This window comes from Alosa pseudoharengus, unplaced genomic scaffold (genome assembly GCF_046254945.1).
Source record: "Alosa pseudoharengus isolate Yale_2024_CS ecotype anadromous, Long Island Sound unplaced genomic scaffold, YU_APseudo_1.1 YU_APseudo_1.1_scf_18, whole genome shotgun sequence".
In the NCBI taxonomy this organism is placed as follows: Eukaryota; Metazoa; Chordata; class Actinopteri; order Clupeiformes; family Clupeidae; genus Alosa; species Alosa pseudoharengus.
The window spans coordinates 3,456,427-3,474,339 of record NW_027468650.1 but is presented as its reverse complement, the minus strand read 5'-3'; the positions used below and the strand labels follow the sequence as shown (position 1 = coordinate 3,474,339).

At 44.1% G+C, this 17,913-nt stretch overlaps 2 protein-coding genes across 2 annotated transcripts in view; one reads left to right on the top strand and one right to left on the bottom strand.

Moving 5' to 3' along the window:
- pola1 (polymerase (DNA directed), alpha 1) overlaps positions 1-12,306 on the bottom strand; it is a 28,008-nt gene extending 15,702 nt beyond the window's left edge. The window contains exons 1-11 of the mRNA XM_076291405.1: positions 12,185-12,306; positions 11,473-11,597; positions 10,700-10,796; positions 10,516-10,596; positions 10,119-10,240; positions 9,927-9,989; positions 9,570-9,671; positions 9,273-9,420; positions 5,657-5,822; positions 4,975-5,147; positions 683-795 (exon numbers count right to left, since the gene is read on the bottom strand). Of these exons, the coding sequence (XP_076147520.1) occupies positions 683-795; positions 4,975-5,147; positions 5,657-5,822; positions 9,273-9,420; positions 9,570-9,671; positions 9,927-9,989; positions 10,119-10,240; positions 10,516-10,596; positions 10,700-10,796; positions 11,473-11,597; positions 12,185-12,233 (1,239 nt within the window). The 5' untranslated portion in view covers positions 12,234-12,306. The remainder of the gene's footprint in view (positions 1-682; positions 796-4,974; positions 5,148-5,656; positions 5,823-9,272; positions 9,421-9,569; positions 9,672-9,926; positions 9,990-10,118; positions 10,241-10,515; positions 10,597-10,699; positions 10,797-11,472; positions 11,598-12,184) is intronic.
- A 2,149-nt stretch (positions 12,307-14,455) lies between these two features.
- The window catches only part of pcyt1ba (phosphate cytidylyltransferase 1B, choline a), a 7,634-nt gene continuing 4,176 nt past the window's right edge, over positions 14,456-17,913 (top strand). Inside the window, exons 1-3 of the mRNA XM_076291209.1 lie at positions 14,456-14,518; positions 16,337-16,436; positions 17,756-17,872. Of these exons, the coding sequence (XP_076147324.1) occupies positions 14,480-14,518; positions 16,337-16,436; positions 17,756-17,872 (256 nt within the window). The 5' untranslated portion in view covers positions 14,456-14,479. The remainder of the gene's footprint in view (positions 14,519-16,336; positions 16,437-17,755; positions 17,873-17,913) is intronic.

Below are 17,913 nucleotides of genomic sequence, written 5' to 3'. Positions count from 1 at the left end.
AAGAAAGTCATCACATGTGGGAGATGAGGGTTCTCATGTTCCAAGATCATCAGGAAGCTTGGGAGCATGGCATGGGGCGGGGCATGGAGCATGGAGCATGGAGTATGGAGTATGGAGTATGGGGCCATGGAGTATAGAGTATGGAGTACGGGGCATGGAGCATGGGGTATGGAGCATGGCATGGAGTATGGGGCATGGAGCATGGAGCATGGAGTATGGAGCATGGGGCATGGGGCATGGGGCATGGAGCATGGGGCATGGAGCATGGGGCATGGGGCATGGGGCATGGAGCATGGGGCATGGGGCATGGAGCATGGGGCATGGAGCATGGGGCATGGGGCATGGGGCATGGGGCATGGAGCATGGGGCATGGAGCATGGGGCATGGAGCATGGGGCATGGAGCATGGGGCATGGAGTATGGGGCATGGAGTATGGGGCATGGAGTATGGGGCATGGAGTATGGGGCGGGGCATGGAGTATGGAGCATGGAGTATGGAGTATGGGGTATGGGGTATGGGGCATGGAGCAAGGAGCATGGGGCATGGGGCATGGAGTATGGGGCATGGAGCATGGAGTATGGGGCATGGGGCATGGGGCATGGAGCAAGGAGCTTGGACAATCGAGCCGGTGACCAGATCTGGAACTCACGTGTTCTCTGGGGAGAAGGTACATGGAACTCACATGTTCTCTGGGGAGAAGGTACATGGTCCTCTCGATGTTCTTCACCGCCACACAGCAGCTCACGTGGGCTCGGGCTGACTCGATCCACACCTTGCCGAACAGGAACACCACACCTGTAGAGACCAACAGGTAGACCTCAGTCCAACCCCTCAGAGTGGGAGACAAGCTCTTGCAAATGGGTGTGGACGCTCACCTGGTAACCTGGATCACAGATTACCTGACGGAGCGACCACAGTTCGTCAGACTGAAGAACTGTCTCTCTGACACTGTGATCAGCAGCACCGGAGCGCCACAGGGAACTGTGCTCTCTCCAGTCCTGTTCACCTTGTACACATCTGACTTCCGCTACAACACTGAGTCATGCCACATGCAGAAGTTTTCTGACGACACTGCAATTGTGGGGTGTATCAGGAACAGGCAGGAGGAGGAGTATAGGAGCCTGGTGGAGGACTTTGTGCAATGGTGCAAACTCAATCATCTCCAACTCAACACTTCAAAGACCAAGGAGATGGTGGTGGATTTCCGCTCTGCTACCAGTCTCCATTGATGGGGTCAATGTCGAAGTGGTAAGCACCTACAAGTACCTGGGTCTCCACCTGGACAATAAACTGGACTGGTCAGCCAACACTGACGCACTCTACAAGAAAGGGCAGAGCAGGCTGTACTTCCTGAGGAGGCTGCGCTCCTTCAATGTGTGCAGCAAGCTCCTCAGGATGTTCTACCAGTCTGTTGTTGCCAGCGTCCTCTTCTATGCACTGGTATGTTGGGGAGGAAGCACATAGAAGAAGGATGTGGGGCGACTTGACAGGCTGGTAAGGAAAGCTGGCTCTGTAGTGGGAGCTGAACTGGAGTGCATCACTTCAATATCTGACAAAAGTACCCTGAACAAACTGATCAACATCTTGGACAATGAGTGTCATCCACTCCACAGCACTATTGTTAAGCAGAAGAGCCTGATCAGCTGGAGACTTCGCTCACTGCCTTGCACAACAGATAGACTGAGGAAGTCATTCATCCCCAGGGCCATTGAACTGTTTAATGCATCACTTAAGGGAAGAGGAGAAATAGACTTCTCCGCATAGTCTGTCTGCCTCTTCACCACCTCCAACTGTCTGTCCACTAGTCACTTTACATTTGTCTTCTGCCTCACTGTTTGTGTGCTGTATTAGCACATATGCACAACCCCTCCCTCCATGCCACATACCTTTCTTAATATAGTTATTTATATATAGATATATAGACTTTATTCTTGCACTGTTGCACTGTTTGACTTACTCATTTGCACCATCACCATGACACTCATTCACACAGAGCACCTTACCTTATGCACTGAGAACCACAGGCTCAGTCCCTGCTTCAGTCATTGCAAGCGCACCTGATTGATTATTCACCCACTATGTGGATACTGTTTTTTAGAATTGATTTTGATTAAGTTTTATTTAGTAGAATTTGTATTTTGTATATTTAGTATATTCTTTATCTTCTACAGTCCTTATTGCTTAGTTGTGTTTTTTTATATTATATACTTTTAATGACTTTTTCTGCTGTTATTGAATGTGTGTGTGCTGTCTGTATGCTACTGTGACCTTGAATTTCCCCTAGGGATCAATAAAGTATATCTATCTATCTATCTATCTAGGGCACAAACTCAACACACACACACACACACATATAGACACCAACACCTTTGCTGAACGTTTTTACCTCTAGGGTATCCATCTTGCCATAGTGTACCTTTAAGCTAAGCATTTACCTGATGAAGCACATAAGCACCACTCAGATAGCTAGGTGGCTACCCGGCAGGGTCACAATTCACTTTTAATTGCAAACAGAAATGTCAGGCTAGCAACACGCCATTACATTACATTTCCAAAACAATTATGGCTGCTTGTAACAACTTAATATTATGGATATTATTGTTAATATTGTACCATCAATGTGGTACAAACACAAGGCTCAAGTTTGTGAATAAGCCTTGAACAAGAGCTGGCGCTTTGAGAACCGTTTAGACACAAAGCCCTTAAAATGACCATGCACAATTTCTAAATAGGCTTACATCAAGTTAAACAGCGTAAAATTGACTGTATTACCTAAGAAATTGATATTTAAAACACACAGTAATGGTCTGTAAATTATAGGCCTTTTATTTTACTTTAGTTGTTTGTGTTGTTATTCAAATGCTATAACAATTTAACATTCATCACAAGCATCCCCCAATATTGATTCTACCCTCACCAAAAGCCCAAAACCTAATATCTTGTCGCCCTTCTGATAAGCATTTAGTGCTGCCGCGATTAGTCGACTTAGTCGACCTAATCGACCATGAAAATTAGTCGACGGCAATTTTTTTAGTCGAAAAGTCGTTTTACTATTGACCACCTATTTATTTTTGGTCTCAAACGGCTCACTGTAATGGTATATTAACTCTATGTTATTAACTCTTGTACAATGACTGTCTTTGGATGTTAAACAGGCTACTAAGACTTTGGCCGTTTTAAACCCCGCTATGCACGCAAACTGTTAACACGCCTGCCTGCTTTCAGCACAATTCATTCTTAGGCAGAGCTAAGTGGGGGGAGCAAAGCTAGTAGGTTGAGCTAGTCCAAACTCTGACTAATATAGTATTGTGGAAATTGAAATAAATTAAGTGAAGAGACATGACAACGCAACGGCGTGTCATTAGGCTACTGTAATTCATTCATACAAAAAAACGTTAACACGAACATGCCGCCGCTCGTGATATCAACAATCAAGGTGTGCGTCATTTGCGTGGTCAATAAGTCACGACGCATATTTTTTTAGCGTTCAAGCCAACTGATAAAGTGAGGTAACCTATGTAAGACGCACAAAGTGCCTGTAGCCTACTTGCTTTGAACATGCTGATATTAGGCTCATTTGCAAAGCCGTCAACTCCTGTCGCCTTTCAAAGTCCAGCGTTTCTCAAACTATGGGCCGCGCGGACCAGCACCGGCCGTAACGTGGACACTGCTGGTCCGGAGCCGCGGAACGAAATTATTCCCGGGGCTTCGTCTGATAATTTGCTGCGCAATTGATCAAGAAACCGCGGCCCGACAGAAAAAGAAATAAACGTTTCTGCAAAAAGTAGGAAATACTTGTTAATTTGGTGTCAGAGGCATACAATTAAATGGTGGTATGAGCGTTCATTCAATGCGAGAGAGAAACTGAAACCACTTGATAACGTTGGTAGCAAAGCTCCAATTCAACCTATTGGAAGTCTACTTAATTATGAAACTACATTTAATAGAACAATGTGGATTTATGCAACTTCCATAAAAACAGAGCACAGACTATAATACACCATCTAAAGTATTGTATAGTCAAATTTGAATAAGTGGCCAAAAGCTTGTGGCATAATTAAATATGTCAATATTATTTCCATTTGCCTACCAGTGTATGATGTTTGCATGAGGGAAACATCCCAAAACGATGACACCCATATAATTGCTGTTGTTTTGAGAAGTATTTATCATGCAACCATGCAAAAGCAATAGAACTATTGTAATTATATTTTACATTAGTAAAGCAGTCCTCTGATGTGCATGTTTTCACAAACTTTTTGTGAACAGGCACTTTAAACACTGGCTGCTTTGAAGTGCATGTGTAACAATATAGCATAACAATAATAATTGTGATGTGATATAATGATAATTTGATGGAGGTGGAGATTTCATGTAGGTGGGCCCTACGACCCCAAAGTATGCCATGACCGGGCCTCAGGTCAAAGAAGTTGTCAATGTCCATGGCAACACTGGCATACAAATAAAGTCTATCAAAGGTCTGACATCAGATCTGAAGGTAGCATTTTAAATGGGTGGGTTTTTTTTTAATACATAATGTTTTTGAACAGTTGACTTACTCTAACAAAAGTAGGGTGATATAATATTTTACGCTTTGCCTTTAGTTGAGTTCATTATTCATTATTATTCAAAATAAAATGGACACAACAAAATAACAAACACTTGATTTTTAAAAAAATTAGTCGTTTAGATTAGTCGACTAATCGAAAAATTAGTCGAAAGATTAGTCGTTAGAAAATTAGTCGTTAGTGGCAGCACTATAAGCATTTACTATGTAGTTTGTATTTTGTATTTCCGCCATATGAATTTACTATAAACTGTTCATATTAAAGTGAACATAATGTTTATTGATGTCATCGCTTTGGACAAAAGCATCTGCTAAGAACCATAACCATCAGCAACCCCTGACAATACCCATTACACTCTATTCAACAGGAGATCAGAGTAGTAGTAGTAGTAGTAGAAGAAACGCACCTGGTTGGCTGTACTGGTCCTCGAAGGCATCCAGCCAGTAGAAGCGGAACACCTTGTCCCCGTCGGGGCCGTCCACCAGGGGGAGCTGACTGGCGTCCACCTGCACCTCCACAGGGGCCTCGCCAGCCCCCTCGTCCCCCTCCATCTTCTCCCAGCCTCCCGTTACGTCCGAGCTGACGGGAAAACACCCAACACTCAATCAACACATGCGTACAAATAACAGCCGGTCCCCAAATACAGGCCAGGGGAAAATGCAGACAGCAAAGTTAAGGAGCTGGGCTAGCGTGCAGTAGTCTGAAAGTTGTGGGTTCAACTCCCGGCTTCCACCATTGTGCCCTTGAGCAAGACACTTAACCCCAAGTTGCTCCGGTGACAATGCAATCCCTTGTAATATAGTTGACATATGTAAGTCACTTTGGACAACAGTGTCTGCTAAATTAATAAATGTAAATCTTTTTTTTAAGTATATTTTTTGGGCCTTTTATGCCTTTAATCAGATAGGATAGTGGAGAATGACAGGAAGTAAGTGGGAGAGAGAGTCGGGGTGGGATCCGGAAAGGACCACGGGGTGAGAATCGAACCCGGGTCGCCGGCGTACGGTGCAGGTGCCCCAGCCAGTTGCGCCACAGCTGGGGCCAGAATAAATGTAAATCTAAGGCTGGTGTCGCCCTGGCAGACTTACATGAGCATAGCATCGTGCAGTTCACTCTTGGGCTCGACCTTCACGGCAGGTTTGACCTCGGGCTCGACTTTGGCCTCCGTCTTCACCACTGCTTCTGCGGCATCCTCGTCACCCACCTCCATCGGCTCATCAAAGTCCACCTCGTCAAACTGCAGCGGCTCTTCCTCTGAAAAACACATACCAAGTGCTTATGAGGACAATGACAATAACCAGCATTGATACTACAAAGATGCGCACAGCACACACAAGAGTATGGGGTCCTAATTCAAATGTTGGGCAAAGTGCAAACTCAGTCTATGAGCAAAGTCCTTACGCTAACTAACAACCATGTGGCGTGAGGCAGCTTTTAGCTGGCCCACTGATGTTTGTGCTCAGGGTCTTGCATTTCCCCTTGGGGATCAATAAAGTATCTATCTATCTATATATCTATATATCTATCTATCTTCTCATGGTATTACATTTGCAAATAGATTCTGCGTAGTTATTAACACTTATAATTGATCTTATTAATTTAGCAGACACTTTTCAAGTGACTTACATATGTCAATTCTATTACATAGGACTACACTGACCCCGGAACAACTTAATCAAGCAATCTTTAGTTGGACTTTAGACTTGGCACTTCGCCCTGCAATGAGGGCCCGTCATGTCACAGGAGAAGCCAGGGACTGGCATGAAGAGAGCGCTGCTTCCATGATTAGAATGCCGTTTACTATTGCTTCCATGATTAGAATGCCGTTTACTATAGAGTCCCGAAGTGTGACGTAGCGTTTCCATGACGGCAGAATCACTGGATCTAAACAAACTTTCGAAGTGGCATAAATAGCATTGAATGTAGACATGTGGCATCATTTCTAGCTAATAAAAATAAATATATCCATTTAAGCGTGTTTTACCTGCTAGGCAGCAGCTTAGCCACATAACACGGGTTCCCTGGCAGGTGTAATAGAAAGAAACAAAATTCCAGTGGATATTTCACGTCTTCTCAAAGGCTGGTGGCTGTTAAGAGCGACGTTTTTTGCCAAAAAAATAAAGCCAAAACACGTCCGTGAATTTAAGGATTTTAACCGCATGCTGTGAAGTTACATGCAGGTCCCTTTTACGGAGGAAACCCATGCTAAAATAAAACTCTGTAGTCACGAATTTGATCGTGTTGGTATGAATATATGTTGTAGTATGTGATTCCTACAGTGTACAAAAAATATACTAATGTCTTAGAAACGTTGTAAAATGATTGAAATATATTAAGAAAGCCACCGCTATGGTGATTTCTAATGGTAGATTGATTTGTTTAGATCCAGTGAAATTGCTGCCTTGGCAACGTTACGTCATGGCTTCGGGACTCTATTGCTTCCATGATTAGAATGCCGTTTACTATTGCTTCCATGATTAGAATGCCGTTTTCTATTGCTTCCATGATTAGAATGCCGTTTTCTATAGGGCTTATTCGCAAACACCGCCGCGGCCATATTGTTGATATGACATTCCAGTTCTATAGGCTATATTCTATGTGACAATCGCTTATTATCGATTATTGTCAACTGAATTACCCCGATATTTATTTATAGCCTAACTGTCTTGTTCATACATCGGCACACGTCGCAGCTGAAGGGGACAAGCGTTCAAGTCGCCTGAGTCAAGGTCGGCGAACTTATATTTGTTCCACCAACGACATCGTCTAACATTGCCATGATCGCAGAGAATAAAGTTGCATCTCATTGGACTGCAATTGTATCTTGCGTTTGCCTGTTGCTCACAACCTGCAGCCAAGGACTTTGCTAAAGTAGGCCTAGTTTAAAGTGGGTTAGCCAGTGATCGTTTTTGTCTGATAACTTCTACAGGAGGATCTATGATGCAACTACATGTCTGGCAGAAAGGGCTAACATATTCTCTGTAACATTTCCAAAATCCAAGTGAACAAAACACTATACAAATCAGAAGTATCTACTGATATCTTTCTCCGCTGAGTTTGTTCCTACTATCTGCCACTTGCCGTTCCACTAAGACAAGCTGAAAAGGGCGCATCATGAATAAATATATTAGCCTTTAGGCTACTGTAAACGTTGGCTAACATTGCCTACCTAGCAATGCTATCTATGCAAATGCAATTATGTCCAAAGGTAATCTATGGTAGGCGACTACATCAGGCTACTGCTGATGTCTCCGCATTGCATAGGGGCAGCTGTCTGCGCTGTCTAAAACGTATTTAACTTAAGCCCACAGAGGACAATATAATATAGTATTAATAATACAAATATAATAATGGCGATGTGAGGAGTTGGCTGTAAGTTTAGCCTAGGCTATTTATCCTATGTAGCCACAAGTCTCTCCTGCGCTGACTACTTCTCAGTCTCATTCTCTTCTCGTTTTCTGACCATGTCAACATTGAGCAACGAAAATAAGGGAGATTTTCCGGGTTACTCACCCAAAATACAGGGGCATTTCAACATTCGTCCTTCTGTTGCTATCCCTCTGCTGAGAGCAAGAAGTCGTAGGCCTACTACAAAACTGCTGCACTAATTAAACGAGGTGTGAAGCTAAGCTAGAGATTGGCATCAAATCGTGCTCTCTCCCACACTGTTCTGATCACTCTCAAGCAAAACGATGCTTTAAAAACATATTTTCGCTGGAAGGGCAGGGGGTACAGGACAACAGTAAAGAGACGGCCAAGTCCGATGGGGCTATTATGAAAGTAATAAAATATGGGATATTTTACGGGAAAATATTAAAACAGGAAGACAGCTGGGAAAAAGTTGACAGGTAGGCTATGTTTCTGACAGTGGGTGAATCTAGAGCTATTTGCTGTTAGAACGGCCTGTATTGCTGTTGTTAGAACGGCCTGCCCTGTAGCCTAGGCCTATTGCACAACATAGGCCTACCATCACGTTAAATTTTGTACAAATAAATAAATAGCCTACAGCGATCATACCGGCGCTGTCGCGCTTGTCAATTGACAGCTGCATTAAATAGACCTACCTATGCATTTTCTATATCAACAAAATGGCCGCTGCGAACGTTATTACCTGATTATTACGTAGATCGAATAAGCCTAATTGCTTCCATGATTAGAATGCCGTTTACTATTGCTTCCATGATTAGAATGCCGTTTTCTATTGCTTCCATGATTAGAATGCCGTTTACTATTGCTTCCATGATTAGAATGCCGTTTTCTATTGCTTCCATGATTAGAATGCCGTTTACTATTGCTTCCATGATTAGAATGCCGTTTTCTATTGCTTCCATGATTAGAATGCCGTTTACTATTGCTTCGCTGTATTCTTTCTTTGAAAACGAGAATAAATAAATTTCAAGAGGTGAAAATCACTAGATCGAAACATGTCGAGGCTTTTATGCATTCTTCCGGGGTATTAAAAGGAAAAGTTTGCGCTAGCATGAAATATGAAGTTTATAACGTAACGGTAAATTGGCCTAATCTGTTCTGATTACATAACGTTACTACTGTCACCCGGGGAGGCTTCGGACACTTAAAAAAAAAAAAAATCATTTTCTATAAAACTTTGGTCTGGCATAGTATTTCACATTGTTAATTTGGTTTGTGTAGAACAGAAAATTGGTTGCTAGGGAAACGTGATGTCACACTTTAGTAATCTATTACCTTCTTCCTCTGGATCTGGATCCTCCACTTTAATGGCTTTGGCCAGAGGGGCGGGTTTGGGGGCCTGGGGTTGAGGCTTTCTTGCCGGGGCTGATGGTGCCACAGAGACTGATGATTTCACCTTTGACCCTGGAGCAGGCAGCATCTCCTGCAACAATCAGAGCATCACACACACTTTAATCCTTTGGTTGTACAAAGTACTAATGTAAATGTCAATGCATCAATACACAGGGCTGACTCATTAGATTCTCTATGAACTTCTGTCCCTGGTGTCAAATCAGTGAGCACAGCAAATACCTTTGGGGGTTGAGGCCTAACGGAGAAGGGGTTCATGGGGGACCCCATTGTTTTCTTCTTCTTCAGGGTGACAACAGGAGGGGGCGTGAGGAGGGCTGGTTTCTGATGGTTATAAAAAGTGTAAAGGGTTCACTCTCCTTCTTCCACAAAAACAGTCTCAAACTTCTCCATGGTCATAAATGCATTAGTCATCAAGAATACATGAATGTTTTGGCTCAGCTAAAAAAAAAAGATACGACTTGATTATATTTCCTAAAAAAGAATTCAGTAATTTCAAGAATTTTCATGACTTCAGAAATTAGGATCACAAGTATTAAGTGTAATTGGGTCATTACCCATTGTGGACTTAAAGCTCACCTCTGAATGCAGGTCTTGCAAAAGGTCACCCAATAAGTCATCTTTGGACAGATCAACATCTTTCTGCAGAGAGATAAGGAACAAAACAAACATCTTATACAATGCAACTTAAATAATTGAACACTGAATGTACGTAATATATCAGTGACAGAGGACGGCTTTAGACGCCGTGTGAAGGATGATCTTACTGACCTCCGCTGGCTTCTTCACGTTGCTGTTCATAAACATGCTCTTGATGCTGTTGGGTTTGGCCAGGGATACTTTCTTCATGTTCTTTTTGTCTTTGGCATCTCCGGCTTTACCCCCTGCTTTTCCTGTTTCCAACACATGAGCTTGGGAATGTTATCAAAGGAAAACTGAAGCTCAACAAGAAGTTATAGACAACTTACTGAGAGGATAAAGCAATGAAACGATTTAGATATCAGTTTCACAGACAGAAAAGTGCATGACCTAAAGATAACACATGTTCCCCTACCTTTAGCATTCTGATTCAGAAAAGTGCATGAGCTAAAGATAACACATGTTCCCTTACCTTTAGCATTCTGATTCAGAAAAGTGCATGAGCTAAAGATAACACATGTTCCCCTACCTTTAGCATTCTGATTCAGAGCGTCATCAGCGAGCTCTTCATCAAAGATCTCTCTCCCGTCTTCTACATAGCCCATCCCGTCTGTTAAGAGACACAACACATTTATTTAGTAAAGACCTGAGGGAAAAATGCACCATAATGACACCTGCGACACAAATGTGACTGATGAACAGCTGAGTCTCACCATCGTCAATGATCCAGTCATCATCTTGTCGCTCTCGCACCATGCGCGAATACTGAGCCTCATCCACTTCTTCATACACATTCTCAAACTCCTCCAGCTGAGGAAGCAAGCAGCATTAGCAAACATGGCTTTTCATACTAGGCACAATATCAAGGTTGTTAAGTCCCAAACAAAAGTGTGTGATACAGTTATGATAATGTTAACCCCAGAAAGAGTTGTTTTTCTGTAAATATTGAGGGTCTGCTCAGGTACTGTACAGATACTTTAGATCAGTGGTTCTCAAATGGGGGCACGCGTACCCCTGGGGGTACGTGAAGGCACTCCAGGGGGTACGTGAGATTTTAAAATATACTTATATTTAAAAAGTAGAATCTATGCAAAAATACTTTAAAAACAATTATTTAATAAATATTTCAGGAAAAAATAAGTTCATAAAATTAAATGGTTATATGGTAACTGTTTTCACTACATTAGTTTGAATCATTTGCAATAAATTTAGTCATGGATTATTAAAATTTAAAATGTTCAAAATAGTTTTTTTCAAATGTTTAAATTGTGTATGCGTTGTATTCGTTCCAAAGTTTAATAAATTAGACACTGATGGCACAGTGCTGTTTTAAGTCTTTTTCTCAACTAAAAATGCTTTGCGCTGGTTAGGGGGTACTTGGCTGAAAAAATCTTTCACAGGGGGTACATCACTGAAAAAAGGTTGAGAACCACTGCTTTAGATTATAATAGGTAAAATTATAGGAGGTGTTCCATCTTTTACTCACCTCATACTTCACTTTCTCTCCCTTCTTGGCCCTTTTCAGCTGCTCCAAGGCTGATTTGCGCCCAACTTTCTCCCTCTTCTCCCTCCTGGAGCGGGTAGCAGCGAGGCCGCAGCCATCCCCAGAATCTATATGACGCAAAACAAATTCATCATGGAGAGTCGAATGCCTGCCATGACATGAAGCGCGCCGTAGACACTAGACAGCTGGCAGGTGACGGGTACGGCAGACTGGTAACGTTGTGCACGAGAAAGGATATCACTTGAGTAAACTTCATACAGAAACCCGTATCACTCTTGTTCCTATGATAACACATGTCAGATTGGTGGTTTTTCTCCAACCCAAAGTATAACGTTGAATTACATGACTAAACTAGCCTAGTAATCTTTGGCGAACTGTTAGCCTCAGTCTGAACATTTCATGTTGACTCACTTAGCTTGCACCCTGAACGTTATCCTGAAATGTTAACGTTAGGTTAGTCTACGGTTAGCCTATGTCGAAGAAAACACAAGGAGCATGAACGTCTCTACAATTATGTTCGTAGAGACTAACCAGACAACAGTTAAATTTATCCAGAACTAGCCGGCTAACGTCAATTCCTTGAGGTAACGTTATCGGCTAACTTGGTCGACAGAGATGGACGCTGCCCCCACTTCTCTGCATGATAATGATAAATCGCTTCTTCACTGTATTTAAACTCACGAAGACCACTCACCAGTGGTTGGACTGTCCATGTCTTTGTCGGGATTTGAAACCGGAGCCATTTGTCTACCTGAGCAGACTCAATATTTGCACGAATTCTTCGGCCACAACAACAGATTCCGCGCCAAAGCGTCTTCCCGGGGAAACTTGTATGGCGGAAATACCGTCACCATGCAAGGGCCAATAGGAAAACTTGGCCACAAGATGCGCTGTTTTACACTGACACTGAGTTGATTAAAACTAAACGCAGAATAGGCCATTTCAAAATTGATTAAATGTTTCAATAACTAAAAGAAAGAAAATATTATTTAATTTATCCATCCAGCATATTTCTTAAGACAAAAGCAAGATAAATAGCCTAGCCTAGCCTATCAACTAGTTCAAGTCAAGTAGCCTAGTCAAATTGCAGCGGGATTGTGTAATCCCCTATGTGGCAACTCAACGAATCCTTGAGTTTGGACTAGGCCTATGTTGCGTTTACATTATTGTTTAGCAGGGCCTATACAAATTATGCCTATAGCTATGAGAGATGATGATGATGATGATGTAGCCCTATGTTCTACTATAGAAAATATTTGACCTATAGCCTAACCTGTTGATAGGCTATATCATACGCCTACACTCTTAAAACAAATGTGTTATCCCTGTCTTGACACAGACATGTGTTAAAAAATGATGCAAGTTGTGTTGTTTTCAACAAAAGTTGTGTTGTTTTCAACACATATTGTGTAACAAATAAAAAAAAAGGAAACAACATAAATTGTGTTGTCCCTATCTAGACACAGAGATGTGTTGAAAACAACGCAAGCTGTGTTGTTTTCAACACATTTGTTTTAAGAGTGTACCATAATCTAGGCCTAGATGAATTATAACCGCTGGGTGAACGAATTAATTGGGATGTGCGCTTTCACTGTGCCCTTGATGCACCAGAAATTGAGTTTAGGCATCACAAAGGACGTTGCCCTCTCTCTCTCTCTCTCTCTCTCTCTCAAAGTAGGAACGGCTAGCCTATGGCATATGCATAATCCAACAACAATGATTTTCAGTCAGCGGGAACAATGGTCATTTAGAGACGCTGAGCAGAAGGACGATTTGGCATGAACTTTGAGCGCACTGTGCTATCGTCACCACCATCAGACGCATCCAGCAGCAAGCAGCCCTGGTCTCACAGAAAGTTCAGGAGAGGAGACTGCTGCATCTTACAGCATGGTGGGAAGAAGACGCACAAAAAGATCACGTAAGGTAGGCCACCCATTAGGCTAATAATTAAAGAGTCTTGATGGGACATATGCATTAGCAATTGTTTGGATTTTAAATGGCAAATTGTTGTTGGGCTGTTGTTGCAATCTAGAAATGTAGTATCTTTTGTGTGACACGAATCATAATGTGCTACTTTTGAGTTTTTTTTTTTTTTTAAGATGTAAACTGCATCAAAAAAACCTATGAGGGCCATGGATGTAGGCTACCAGCTTGTTACAGCAATTAAACTATAGGCTTACAACAACTTTCGATTTTGTTTTTTGGAGATGGACTCAGCCTATTCTTGCCACTTGAGAGCAAAAATATTGAGTGGAGCTTTCCTTGTAAGTAACTGAGTAGCCTAGCCAATAATTAGCCCATGCCCCCCTGGCATGATGTTTACTTTTAATCAACTAGGATCTGTCTTCCTAACCTCATGCAAATGTAAAAACGTAAACAAGTCCACACTGGTTTTGGCAAGTAGATCCGGCCTCTTCCGTTGTGGATGGTGACATACTGTATGGTTTGAATGTAATGGTTCAGGGATGCTGAGTGATGCTGATTGTTGTGTGATGGTGCTACAGTTGGCTCAGCCAATCACCACGCCACATGCAAATCAGAGGTGAGGGCTTAGGGCTCTGATTGGATGGCATCAGCCTCCCTCTCGCCGTATCAGAACGCTTTGCCTCATTGTTGTCATCATGAGTAGCATCCGAGGCATGTGTATGGAAGCCAGTCCCTCCTCTGTAGCTGTGCTGCAGGGATTGGGAGGTGGGGTGTGTGGGGAGGGGCGGGAGGTGGGGTGTGTGGGGAGGGGCAGAAGGCGGGGAGGGAATAGGGGATGGGGTGGGGGGGGGCACGTCTGGGCTCAGCAGAGTGCGGGAGGCTGACGGCAGCTCCACAAAGCAGCAGCCAAGGGAGAAAGAAAACGGCTGCTCCACACACACACACACACACACACCCTCTCTCGGACACACACACACACACACACCGATGCTGAGTCACAGACAGGTGGATTGACTAACGGACAGACCGAGTGGCCCTCTCCCATGAGCCAGCCGGGAAAAACATGGAGGAACTGGAACACACCTGCCCCCAGCCGCACACGGTGAGCCAACTCGCTTTGTTCTGTTTGTAAGAACGGGAGACTGAGGCAGGGTGACCGGCAAGGAGAGAATGTGTGTTTGTTTGGGTCCATGAGAGAGAGAGAGAGAGAGAGAGAGAGAGAGAGAGAGAGAGAGGAAGAGAGAGAGGAGGATGCCGGAAGAGGTAAGTTGCCTGTTATGAAACAGAGTGTTCCGTGCTTGGGCATCGCTAGTGTTCCCTGTGTGTGTGTGTGTGTGTGTGTGTGCAACATAGCATTGGCATGAAGGGGGGAGAGGGGGCTGAAAGACAGGCGTTGATCCTGTGTGAAAAGCAGCTAAGTGCAGCTAAGTGCAGTCTCCTTGTGTCAGATATGGAGACAAAGAGGCTGCCGGTGTAGGGATGCGCCCAACGCTGCTGCCTCTGTGTCTGGGCATGTGTGTCTGATGGAGGAGTTGGGCCTTTGGTGACGTGCGCTTGCTGACGGCCTCGTAATCCCTCGGCTTGTCCCAGAAGTTGCAGCTGTAACGCGGAGCACGCCCAGGAAGCATGCAGGCATCTGCTTATTTATCCTCTGCCCTTGTGCCATTTCAAGCTCCTCCTCTTCACCTTGTGTTGGATTCTGGGAAAGGTCCTCTACCACATCCTCCGGGTGCTTATGTGTCTCTGTTGCCATGGGAATGACAATGTGCAATGCATGTTGGTTGTGGTTTTTTTTATTGCCAGTGCTGTCTTTCCAGGCTGTTGCAAGAGCAGTTCGTAAAAATAAAAAATATTTAAAAAAAATAAAAAGCCGTGTTAGTTCTGTGAGTTGTTGTGAATATCATGGTGTTTGTGTGCCATCATGGTGGCTCCCGTGCAGCTCTGAAGGACAAAAGCTGCCCAGCGGGGCCGGCAGGGCATCTAGTGTGGCACGTCGTGTGTGGGGCCGGCAGGGCATCTAGTGTGGCACGTCGTGTGCAGACAGATGGCCACAGTATAGCGGGCAGCCTGGTGTCAGTGCTGGTGTCAAGCTGCGCTTCCTCCACACAATACAGCGCTTGTTCTGTGGGGGAAATATACTGGGCTTTGGCACAGTGGTAATGCTTTTGGAAGCAGCGCCATTTTTCTTTGTATGAAATATTTATGTTTCTATTTTTTGCCTTTCTTTGACGATGCAGTCAGATGGTCCATGCAATGCAACATTTAGCATCTCCAGATGTCTCTGTCCAAGCTAGTGCTTCTGCGTTATCATGTTAGTATGTGTCAGGTGGACTGTTTTATGAAAGGCTGTTCTCTGGTGTCTGGACATACATCGTGGGTGTGCCAGTCTCTCTCTCTCTCTCTCTCTCTCTCTCTCTCTCTCCCCCTGCTCTTGAGTGGACCAGGCGCTCTACAATGGAGCTCTGAGTCCTGCAGAAAGCATTTAGACAGCAGATCAATAGCTTGTGTAGAAATCTCCTGTCAAATATCCTGTTAAGGAATCAATACTCCAAATGTGGAACGGAATTAGTTTTGGGAACAGAAACATACAGTATACATTTGGAATAAGGAGTAAGTGGCAGCACCCAGCTGCCTTCGGAGCCTTCACACATCCCATTAAATCATCTCAGTATGAACTTTATAGTCTGAGCAATTGCATATCATAAGTCATTTTGGTCAGTCTGCTTAGTCATCCACTCTGAGGGATCACATCATATTCAAACTGTGTGGATTGTCTGGAATGGAAATGAGCGCCATGCTGCAGAGCTTCAGAGAGCTGCTTAGTGATGGTATACTTTTCCTCTACGTTCTCTCTCTCTTTCTCTCTCACTCATTCTGTCTCTCTCTCTCTCCTTTTGCCTTTCTCTTCTCTCCCTCTCAGACTCTCACAGAGCCGGCGATATTTGCGAAGGAGACCAGCTGTGGATGCCGTGCTCCTCACGAGAGACTGACCATTGAGCAAGCCAGACGCGGGACCCCTGGTCAGTCCAGTTCTGCTGTTGTTTCTCCATGCTGTTCTCCCCTGTCTTCTCCTCTCCTGTCTTCTCCTCTCTTCTCCTCTCTTCTCCTCTCTTGTCCTCTCCTCTCTTCTCCTCTCTTCTCCTCTCCTCTCTTCTCTTCTCCTCTCCTCTCTTTTCCTCTCCTCTCTTCTCCTCTCCTCTCCTCTCTTCTCTTCTCCTCTCTTCTCCTCTCTTCTCCTCTCCTCTCCTCTCCTCTCCTCTCCTCTCCTCTCCTGTCTTCTCCTCTCTTCTCCTCTCCTCTCTTCTCTTCTCCTCTCTTCTCCTCTCCTCTCCTCTCTTCTTCTCTCCTCTCCTCCTAAATCCAACATCCAGTTCTCAAGACCCATTTTCCCACATTAATATTTCTAACCACCCCTCCCCTTGTTAATGTGCAGAGATGCACAAACACTGGCGCAGAAAGGTAAACTTGTCACAATTTGTCGATTTGTCGACAATTGATTTCACTCTGTTTTACTCCAGAGAGTTCAGGATACTTGCTACTTATGTAATTGTAGTATGTAGTTGTCACATTATGGAAAGGGCTTTGGATTGTGAACATCGGGGCTCTAGACTAGAAACCAGCTAGTTTATTTGATAAAGGCCTAAAAGAATGTGAGAAACCAGCTAGTTTATTTAGGTAAAGGCCTAAAAGAATGTGTGATAGATAGATCTGATCATGGTGTGAGGCCCCTTAACTCGCACAGCCATGTTTGTGCTTGCTGTCAAGGGGTCTGTGTTCAGCTGAAGTCTTTTCTGCTCCGTTGGGCTGGCTAGAGGAGGTCCGTTGGGCTGGCTAGAGGAGGGATGGCTCGGCACTGGAGTCCATCCCGGCGTGCCAGGACGGGAACGTCAGACTCAGGGCTCCTCTTTTCAGCCCGTGACCCAGATTCCCCCCATTCAGCACTGGCGCCTCAACACCACTGAGCGACAAAAGAGAGACAACCAGACGAGAGGGAAAAGCCCTGGAGCAACTAGAGGAGCAAGCAGCACACGCTGGTGCACAGCTGTTTAATGGGAAAATCAGCTGTTTAATGGGAAAATCAGCTTTTTAATGGGAAAATCAGCTGTTTAATGGGAAAATCAGCTTTTTAATGGGAAAATCAGAGGTTTGAGAGACATTAGGGCCTTAAAACAGATTCTGTAAAAAACAGAAGCCAAAGCAAGGAACAGACATTTTGGCACTGGCATACAATGGTACATGGCAACTATTTGTAAAACTCAACTCAAACTTTGTCATGCATTTCAATTCTACAGAAAGACTGACCGATACATTTCCACATTCTTGTCTCCTGCATCCTCAGTGGACCGTCCAGTGCGGGTCTATGCAGACGGCATCTTTGATCTGTTCCACTCCGGCCACGCTCGGGCCCTCATGCAGGCCAAGAACCTCTTCCCCAACTCCTACCTGATAGTCGGAGGTATGACATGTGTGTGTACATGCGTGTGTGTGTACATGCGT